This window comes from Octodon degus, unplaced genomic scaffold (assembly GCF_000260255.1).
Source record: "Octodon degus isolate 3935 unplaced genomic scaffold, OctDeg1.0 scaffold00081, whole genome shotgun sequence".
Taxonomy (NCBI): Eukaryota; Metazoa; Chordata; class Mammalia; order Rodentia; family Octodontidae; genus Octodon; species Octodon degus.
In genome coordinates, this window is record NW_004524657.1 from 1,813,871 (window position 1) to 1,824,808 (window position 10,938).

General features: G+C 39.6%; 1 protein-coding gene across 1 annotated transcript in view; it reads left to right on the forward strand.

Annotated features, from left to right (window-relative positions):
• The first annotated feature begins 7,072 nt into the window (after positions 1-7,072).
• Positions 7,073-10,938, forward strand: part of LOC101584957 (zinc finger protein 709-like) — a 43,026-nt gene continuing 39,160 nt past the window's right edge. The window contains 1 exon segment of the mRNA XM_023721252.1: positions 7,073-7,196. Coding sequence (XP_023577020.1) covers positions 7,194-7,196 — 3 coding nt within the window. The 5' untranslated portion in view covers positions 7,073-7,193.

The following is a 10,938-nucleotide window of genomic DNA, read 5'->3' on the forward strand; positions in this document are numbered from 1 at the left end:
GTGTGTGGCCAGCTCAGCCCACCAGGGGGCGGGGCCGGCTGGCATGTGGTGCTGGGGGATTGAACCGCGGTCCCTGATGCCTTGCCAAGCTTGTTCCAAGTAGGTGCTTTAGACCACTGAGCCATCTCTCCAGCCCCTACTGTTTACTTATTTTAAAACATACATAAAATATCTACACTCAATTTAGAGCATTTTCATTCTCTCCTAAAAGAACTGTTTTCTTTAACCGGTGGTTCACTTTCCTGAAGCATCATGTAACTCTAGTAAACTACTTATCAACATAGAAACTGCCCATCACTATATATTTTTCTATTTTTATCATTTCATGTGAAGTAATTCAACTTTTTCTCTAGTACTGTCTTTTAAGTGTATTTCCAAGATTTTCCCTTGAGTTATAATATCATTGCTTTTGTGAATTGACTAACATACTATTTCATAGGTACCTTATATTATTGGCCTTTCAGGAATTGATGATAGTTGAATCATTGCTACTTGTTAGTTTTGATGAATAACAAACTATAAACATTTGCATGCACAAAATATTGAATTTTGTCTTCATATATTTTGTATATGTATAATAGAAGGATTAATGGGTACCAAGTGAATTTTTATGATTTGTACATGAAATGTATCATTTGAAGCACATGCTGAATTCTAATCCCCAGGCAGATACTAAAAGGATGGAAACAGTTTGGTGCATTTAGGCGGCACTTAGGAGCAGACATGCAATGTTAATAAGCTTCCATGTTATTGAATACTCAAAAAAGAAAAAGTGAGACCACAATGCATTGTGTGTGCATGCATACATGTGCACATGTGTGTATGTGTGCACATGTGTATGATCTCTGAACTGTGTCAGTAAGAAAGCTATCACTACATAAAATTCTTCCTTGCCATCAAAAAAAAAAAAAAAAAGTACCTCTTTTCGTTCCATCTTATGAGGGGCGAAGTACTATTATATTCAGGAATGAACTGATTGTAACTGTGTATTTTGTTCTAGCAACTGTCAGACCTTTCCAACATTACTTACCCTTTACATTTGCAATGAGATTTTGTGTGTGTTCTCCGTAGCCTCACCAAAACTTATCTGTGAATGTAGTCTCACTGGCTTCTTCTTCTCACCTGATGCCTGCTAATACACATGGCCCTAACAGCTTCAAACGCATGAGTACTTATTTCCAAGGATGTCATAAATATTAGTGTTTTCTGAAAGATGAGAAAACAAGCATAAATACATATGACATGGATTCATTAACTGTCTTCCCCTTAAAGGAAGTGTACAAATTCATGTGTAATTAAATTGGATCTTAAGGGGTCAGAAGCTGTGTGTTTATACCTGATGGGTTGTGGATGCCAGTGTAGACCATCCAGAAACAGGGGGGTCACAGGTGGGAATATGAGTCAGATTTGAATAAGTGTCAGTACTATGAACTTTAGGGTTAGAAATGTAGTGTTTATATATCCTGCCAAAACTCTAGGGCAGTCTTTATTATAAGGATGAACAGAACAAACAATGCAGTGTTCTAATATTATGTTTTTTACATAGAAAATATTGAGGCCTAGCACTGTAGCTTTGTTGGAGCAAACTTTCCCAACCTATGCAACACCATACTAAATGGTATTGCCAACAAAAAACCCACAAAAAACAAAACAAAACAAAACAAAAAAGAAGAAAGTAAGAATAAAATTGCAAACCAAAAGAAGTTATAAGAGTTTTCTCATAAATAAGGACAGAAAAATAGCCCCTGAATTTTCAGAAAGGGTCCTTAGTGTGGTAGTCACAGGGACCCATTTTTCTGAGGTAATTTATACAGCAAAGTTACAGTGAGGGCACAAAGTGGATCAAACTATAATCAACCTATAGTATTAGTTAGCTAATATTGATTCAATAAGGAAACAAGTCACATAACAATGGTGCTTGGAAAGAACAAAGGAATTTTGGGCAAAGAACAAGTCCAGTTGCTCTGGTCACCCACCTGGGTAACTTATGCCTAGGTAATTACAGTATATTTCAAGTTACTATTTATCCCTTAGGCATGCAGGCCTACCCATTGCATCTTCTCCTTGAGGCCTGGCATCCTTCAGATGTGCCTCCAGCCAAGACCCTTATATCTGAAGCTATTTCACTTCTTTGAGGGCTCAGTCCTTCTCTGACTGTATATTAATTCCTGGCTCACTTAGTGCTTATAATAAAGCCACAAGATATGAATGAAGTTTATTCTTTTAATGAAATATTATTTAGACTACAAGGAAAGGCAGTTCTTTTATTTGTGAAAATAGAGATCAAGTGGAGAAATTTTAGGTAAAATATGTCAGCGACAAACTAACTTTGATCATAATCATATTTAGAATCTGATGTCGACCCTACATCATGGAGCACAATAATGGCTATCACATGAGAAGTTGGTGAAACTGAGAAATGTTAACGAAAAGGTTCAATGTTTCTTTTGTGTTCTACAAAATGCCTACATACTCTAGAAATGTTCCTTGAAAGTATAACCTTTACAAATCACCAACAGATCACATGGTGATTGCAGTGATTGATGTAGTGTCCCTTATACAGTCGTTGGTTGTTAGGAGAGTTATTTTTATTTTTTTCCTCCACATTTGTGGAGGGTTAATATGTTTGGTGATAAATGTGTTACATAGAAGAATTGTGGTAATCACTTTGCAATATAATTATATTTGAAAACCTTTCATTATATACATTAGTTTTATTTTACTATGATTATGCTAAATGAAATGAATAAACAATTTTGTAATTAAGCAAATTTAACATGATTATGGCTCTATATTAGCAAAGATTGTTGCTTTTGCTGCATTTTTAGTGGAGTGATACAATTTATACTCCAGAAGCTAAAATTTTATGCCTCAGTCATTACAAATGAAAAATAATTGATTTGAGCATATATTTTGGTAAAAACTGGACATTAACACGTCATTAGGGCATCTCACATATAAAAGGACATTAATATAAAACATGCTTATCAACTGAAGAATGGATAAAGAAAATGTGGTATTTTTACACAGTGGAGTATTATTCAGCTATAAAACAGGACAAATATGAGTCTTTTGTCAGTAAAGCGATATAACTAGAGAACATACTTAAATGAAATAAATCAGACCTGCATGTACAAACATTGTATTGTCTGCTTAGTGTGAGAACCTAGAGAAAAATGGAATCTGAAGAGTACAATAGACACTGGTAAAAGGGAATGAACTTACTCAAGAGGAAAGAGTTACTAAGTTGAGGAAGACAGGAGAAGGTGTGGGGGAAAGAGATATATCTATTTACATAAGTAGGATGGTTTGGGCACCTACTGTGCATTTCTGCTGGTCTATGGAAAGAATAAGTGAATGCTTTAATTTGTTTCCTCTTCTTTTTTCAATTATTTGTACTTTTTCTTTTAATGTCATACATTTCTTTTTTTCTTCTTCCAATTTTACATTCATATATCTGGTAATATGAGTAAGTTATTGGAAGATAGCACTATGTATTACAACAAATACTGTGAAATTCATATTACTTTAAGTGAAAAATCTGTATCACTTGTAATTTTTTGTTTTAATTTAATTTGTACTCTTTTAAAAAAAGAAAACAAAAAAATGCCTACATTTTTTTCTTCAGATATACTTGATAGTTTTTGAAAATTCCTTTTTTTTTTTTTTTTTGGTGCAGGGTCTCACCACACAGCCCACATTAGTAGTGATCCTCCTGATTTCTGCCTCCCAAGTGCTGGGATTATCGCCCACACTCCATCGCCAGTTCAGCGCACCTGGGGGCCGGGCTGGCGCTGCATGCAGAGCCAGGGATTGAACCCTGGGGCCTCTGCGTTTACCTAAGCAAGCACTTAGTCCGCTGAGCTATACCGCCGGCCCTGGCTTTTTCTTTTTCTTTTTTTTTTTAATGTATTTAGTACAGTGTCTACAGGGTCTCACTACACAAATCAGGCAAGTGCTTATTCTACTGAGCTATCTCCTTTTTTCTTTTTTTGCAGAACTGGGAATTGAACTCAGGCCCTTGCACTTACCAGTCACTACACAAATCAGACTCATAGTGATTCTCCTATTTTCTGACTCCCAAATGCTGGGATTACAGGTGCACACCACCACATCCAGTCTCATGCATCTCAACATGCTCTGGGGGGTGGGGAGCAGGGCTGGCATGGCACACCCGGGATCGAACCCTAGTCTCTGTGTCTACCTAAGCAGTTGCTTTAATCCTTTAATCCACTGAGCTATCTGGCTGGCTCTAGAAGAGTCTTGTAATATATTATTTAAAGATGACTGTAGGTCTCTGGGACCCTGTATATATTTTGCAGATTTCTTCTGTTGTGAAATATATGTAAGGATTTTTTTTTTTTTTAATTACAGGTCCTGACTAACTGCACTGATGCTGATGGATCTAACCAAAATGATGGACTATTTCACTTTATGAAACAATTAGTTGTCACAGTTGTGAAGGCTAAGAAACCCATCATCAGTGCATTTGCAAATTATATCTGTACTGAGATTTTTTTTTTTTTTTTTTTTTTTTTTTTTGGTACCAGAGATTGAACTCATGACCTTGTGCTGGCCAGGCAGGCGCTTATTCGGAGCTATCTCCCTGGCCCCTTATACTGAGATTTTTAAAAATGATAGTGACTTCCAGCTGAGTTCACATATAGTAGGAGGGCTGGACAAAGTGTTTTTGGTCAACTTTGTAAGTTAACATATGTTATTATTAAGATTTCTGTCTATGTGATTTTTTTATTTGCAAAGGTCTTATCTAGTCTCATATCATCACATTGGAACCTATGTTCCAATACAAGAATTTTGGGAAAATTCAGATCTCTGTACTACAGGAAACATTATATGAAATTATATAATGTGTTGGGCACAATTACCAATTCCAAATGGCTTATTGTTTTCTACAACTATTTATATGTTGATATATAATCCAAATTTAGATGTTTTTGGTTGAACTGTTTTTTAGTGGAGGTTTATTTATTTATTTTTGGATTTTGGTGCTGAGGATCGAATTCAGGGCCTCCAGTTTGCTAGGCAAACATTCTTCTAGATGTTTTTGGAAGATATAAATTTGACCAAAGTATTATATTTATATTTTAGAAAACAATTATCTAAAATAATACAACTGTAGAAGGTATGAATAGAAAGAGTTCAGATTATTCATGCACAAAAGACAAGGTGAACCACCTTTAAGTTGGAGATTCAACAATGAAAATATTAAAAGTTAAATGACATAGTAAGCAATATTTCCTTGCTCAAAAATTTTTTTGATGCTTTAAGTCCCCACTGTTCACTGAGGAAGTACAGTCCCAGAAACACAGACAAAAATAATGCCATACAGGATGGAAAAAGAGTATTTAAGAGAAAGTTTGAGTAATCAGCAGAAGAAATGCATAGAATCTCTAGAGTATGATGGCAAGTTTTAATCTCACATAGTTAGCACATTGCAATATATTTGGAAATGCAATTTCTTTCCAAAAGTGGACATGGGCTTCAAGGCAAAAGATTTATATGGTCTGAAGAGAAGGATTTTTTTTGGGGGGGGGGCAGGCTTAGAATGCCTTCAGGGCATGTTTGGCTGGCTGCAGTTGTGGGGATCGAACCGCAGCCCCCTGAGGCTGACTGCTTTGTTGAAGCAGCCACTTACACAATTGAGCTAAGGGCAGGCCCCTGTTCTGAAGAGAAACCAGAGTATGACATGGGCTTCAAGATGGCCACAAGTTTTCATACTTCTTATACCTGACTGCTATCATTTTATTGGCTGGAAATAAACAAATAGATGGTGATAGTGTGAAAATCCTTACCATGAAGCCTGCTATTTCACGTCAAAATACTGACCTGTCAAACTGCCTGCTCTCCTCCTAGTCCCTGGTGTCTTAACCTGGTCTGGGCTCAGCATGTTTTCTGACATCAGTGGATTGATTCTCTCCTAGACTATTGTCCCTAGAACCTCCTGAACACATCTGTGACCCATTTTCAGGAAAAGTCCACTGATAGGGGCCAGGGAGATGGCTCAATACAATAAGCGCTTCCCTGGCAAATGCAAGGGCCTGAGTTCAAATCCCGGGTTCCGCAAACTGGAGGAGAACTGAAAAGCCAGGGATAAACCCTTAAAAACAAGTATCCCTCAGTGATACGACATGATGTCCGACAGTGTAGATGTCCCTGCGCTACTATCTCTCATTTGGGACTCACAGTTTTTTGTTTTGGAACGGAGACCAAAGTCAGGACCTTGCGCTTGCCAGGAAAAAATTTATGCCACTAAACTCCCTCCCCACTGTTGTAACCCAAGAAGGAGACAATGAGGCAAAACGTCCAAAAAGATGGTAGCGCTTTATTTTAGCTGGTACCCAGCGGAACACTCAGAGTCGGAGAGACAGAGAGGAGCCCCGAGTAAGGGGAGGTACAGTAATTTAAACCCCAAAACCGCAAGACCGCCCATCCAAGCAAGCCGATCACAGAAGCCAACAGCAGATGTTAATGTGGTTAAGGGAGCACATGACCTTTTACAGGATTGGTTGTAGCCCACCTGGTGGAAGCCCGACACAGAGGAGTTACCCCTTTGGACTAGGTGGAGTACAGAACAGGGGGTGTAATCTAGGTATGCGGTCATGCTGACCTTATAAGGACAATGTGGCCGACCGGTTGCCAGGAACACCTGTTTTGCCTTAAGGCATTCGCGGAACCAGGGCAGGGGTGAATCAGAGAACCAAGATGGAGTCATTGTAATCAACTAGGACAAGGGTGAATCGGAGAGCCACGATGGAGTTACTAACCTCAGGGTATAACACGCCCTAAAGGGAGTGGGCTTAAGAAACCAAAAGTCACATTTTACAGTAGCTGACATGGTTTACTAAGACGGCGCATACAGAACAGGATGGCGGCGATTTGGTCAGGTTATAACACCCACCGTCTTGGGCTTCAGCAGGTCCAAGTTTGTTTCTCCCCGTAGTCAGGGCTCACAGGGAGGTCATAGACAGGGATCCAGCCAATGCTGAAGAGGCGGGCTGTACGAACTGTCCAATCAGGTGGGCCGAGGTAGGCGGGTGCTTCCGGTGTCGTGGCGCCAGAGCGCGTTTGCTGAGCGCTATATCGGGAGCGCAGAGATTGTTAGACCGCCTTCTGTGGTTTCTACTGGCTGCAGCCTGATCAGGAAAGACCTCGAGAGACCCTCAAGCCACGCAATGGTGACTTTTTTGGGATGGGTGACCTCAAATGGGGTGTAATAATGGTGATATCCGGTTAGAAGCGGTCAGAACCTGCTCTCATCGCTAGAGCCTCGGTGCTCAGCTTCAAGGTCCTCCTGGACTGGCAGCCAGCCATCCTCTGTAGCTTTTGCGCCTCGCTGGGGCAAGGCTAGTTCTGGGCCCTCTGCACCCTGTCCGCCCTGGGACACCGCCGGTCCACAGTGCCGTCTTGGGAAACCTGCTGCCCCCGCACATCCACCATGCTAAAGAGAGGAAGGGGCTTGGGAGACTTGATTTATGTGGTTTGGTTAGGTGAGCTAGGTTCCTGGTCTCATTTCTGCCAGCTGCAGATCTTGCAGGTCTAAAGTTTATACATGTCTGTGATGTAGGGTGTCATAGACTCAACATACATACTTTCTTTCCTTCGGTGGGTCGCCCGGCCTTTTGAGACAGGGTCTTGCTATGCGGTTCACGCTGCCCTTGTGCTCACTTGGTAGCATAGGCTGGTCTCGGGTTTGTGCTACTCAACTCCTTTAAACTTCTGCTTTTTAATTTAATTTAATTTTTTTAAATCGTTTTCTGTATTTTAGGGAAGGGTCTACAGGGTACTCAGGGTCTCACTACTAGAACGGACTCGTAGTGATTCTTATGTTTACAGCCTCCCAAGTGCTGCTGGGATTACAGGCATGTGCAATTTACACCCAGTCTCAATTGCCATCTCAGCGCGCCCCCGGGCCCTGAGCTATTTGGCCGGCCCCTTAAACTTCTGCTTTTTTGTATTTATACTGATCTCCTAAATTTCCAGTATGTCCTCACATTGCCCAACTCATGATAGGTGTTGACTAAGTCCTGAGAATTCAAAGGAGTGTGGTGATGTGTTTCAGAGGTAGAGCACTTGCCAGACATTCTGTGAACTTCTGGTTCCACACCAGGCAATGCAAAAGGAAGGTATAATCTCACCTTAATAGGTGACGCCTGTAATCACAATTAGACTGTTGAAGTGAGGACTGCCATAGAGTTCAGAATTCAGATTTAAAAAAAACAAGTGGAAAGTGTACCTGTTAAGGATAACTTCCAGGGACCCTTCTGGTTAGCTCAGTTAAGCGCCTGCTCATGCAAATGCAGTTAGGCACTGGATACCTTGGTTTGATCCCCACCTCCACCTGTATTACCAGACCTGCCCTTAAGGCAGCCTGAGCCAGCCAAAAAAAAAAAAAAAATCATTCTCAACTTCCATGGCTGGCCCCACCCCCCAGAGTGTGCTGAAATTTGAGACTGGGCATGGTGGCACACACTTGTAATACCAGCTCTTGGGAGGCTGTAAACAGGATCACTATGAATCTAATTTAGTAGTGAGACCCTGTAGACCATTCCCTAAAATACAAAAAAAAAGATAAGTTCCAGAAAGGGCTACCTGTTAAACCATACTGAGAAAGGCCTGGAATTGGGACATTTCCATGAGATATGTTTGTGAGTGGCAAGGGGGTGGATATCATTTCTAAATTAATGACTGTAGTGCTTGATCTGATTGTAGACATTGTTTAAATACTCTCAAGGTAGGCTTTAAATGGAGTGCTAGAACAAAAGCTCCAAATAGAATTTGTGGAGGGATATTGATTGTTCGGAATATAGGACTTTCTGGTTATGATGGAACAAAGAGTGGAAAGGGCATGGAAGAGAATGGCATGACAGAGGGTGCAAATAGTAGGACTTTCATCGTGTGAGATCTTTGAGAGTCAGATTGTTTAAGCACAAAAAATTGTGTGCTTGCTTCATCTGTGAGTTGACAAGTCAGTCACAGGCTTGGAGAGAAAAGAGAACATAATAGATAAATGTGTCTTCTGTTATCACTGATAAGTTCATGCAATTTTTTTTCTTTCCTTTTTTCCTTTTTTTTTTTTTTGAGACAGGATCTCACTGTATAGTTCAGGCTGGCCTTGAACTCATTTTTGTAGTCCATGCTGGCCTCAAATTCACAGTGATCTTCTTATCTCAACCTCCTGAGTGCTGGGATTGCAGATGTGCACCACTAAATGAGAACATGTAATGACTTGAGGGGCAAAATTGGAAATTAGGAAACCGTCTTTGGAGTAAGTTAAAAATTGTGTGGATACTGCCATTGAAGTTGAATAAAAGGAGTTTAATCAAGATATGGAAGGAGGGGCTGGGGAGATGATCAGTTCAATCCCCAGTTCTACCAAAAAAAAAAAAAAAAAAAGACATGGAATATTTCAAGGTGTGCTTGATGTTTATTATTGTAGAGAAATTGAACTCTGAAATTTCCTCTGAGCTATTTTACTCCAACTTTTTGTTTTGGCTGGCTCAGGCTGCCTTAAGGGTGGGTTTGGTAAGGCATGAGGCGCTGGGGATCAAACCGTGGTATCCTACACCTGACTGTGTTTGTAATAAGCAGTCGCTTAAACAACTGAGTTAACCAGCAGGCCCTCTTCCTCTAAATTTTTAATTTTTAAAAAATTTTAGATTGTGTCTTACTAAGTTGCCCTGTGTACTGTGATCTTTTAAACATTTTTGTACCTCATTGACTGTTGGAATGATATGAATGTGCCACTATGCCAGTTTCAGATTGGCATCCTTTATTTCCCATGATTTACCAATATTTAAGTGCTTGTGTAAAAATCACCAAGATATGGTTGTTCACATGTTTACTCTCAGCCACTTGTGAGACTGCACAAGAGTATTACAGCTCCTATCCTAGTCTGGACAATTGACCAAGACCTTTCAATATAATACATAAATTCTGTGGCTTATCTCCACTGATGAGTAACATTTCACATGACGTGGGGCCTGTGATGAATATCTAGTATTGAAAAATAAAAGCACAATTATTCAGTGGAAGCCCTCTTTTGAGTTTTTTATTCTTTTTGCACTTTAGCCATATGTGGTATAATACTTGCTCATGATAGTAAAACAATAGTAATGATTCACACCTGGTTCAGCTACAGGACAACAGTGGTGAATAAGCTGGACTTTACCTTGCACTGTATTTAATAGCATGCATGAGATATTTACTATTTTCTTACTGTTTTGTATTGTGTTACATGTTACCAAAAAGGTCAAGCGTGTTGAGCAGGTTTAAAGGATCCAGGGCTTAGCAGTAGTGTTTTCTTGATCAGGCTGATTTTCTACATTTTAACACATTTTCCTTTAAACTTACTTTTGGTTGGGGGTGGATTATATTTTTCCATTAATTAATTAATTGATTTTTTTTTTGTGGTACTGGGGATCAAACTCAGGACCTTGCGCTTGCCAGGCAAGTGCTTATTCTACTGAGCTATCTCCCCAGCCCTATATTTTTCCTTTATAACTCAAGTAGTGAATCTGTTTTAACTCTTCAAAAGGTCAACTGTAAAACATAATAATCATCAGATTATTTCCTTTTTTTTTTTTTTCTTCAGACAGGGTCTCACTATGCAATTCAGTGTTTAAGCTCATTTTATAGCCCATGCTGTCTCAAGCTTGCAGTAATCCTCCCACCTCAGCCTCCCTAGTGCTCAGATTACAGGTGTGCACCACCATGCCCAGCTTTTCTTTTCTGAGAGCTGTGTTAATCAGGTTTCCCAGAGCAACAGAATAAGGAGAATGATATTAGTAATATTTGGTAAAGGGAACACTACTCTGGATTTTGATATTTGTTTCTTGGTTTGCTTTAATTTGGTTTGGTTGTTATTCTATCCATGATAATTATTATAGGTATTCTAATTGTAGAGAGATATCCCAGTTG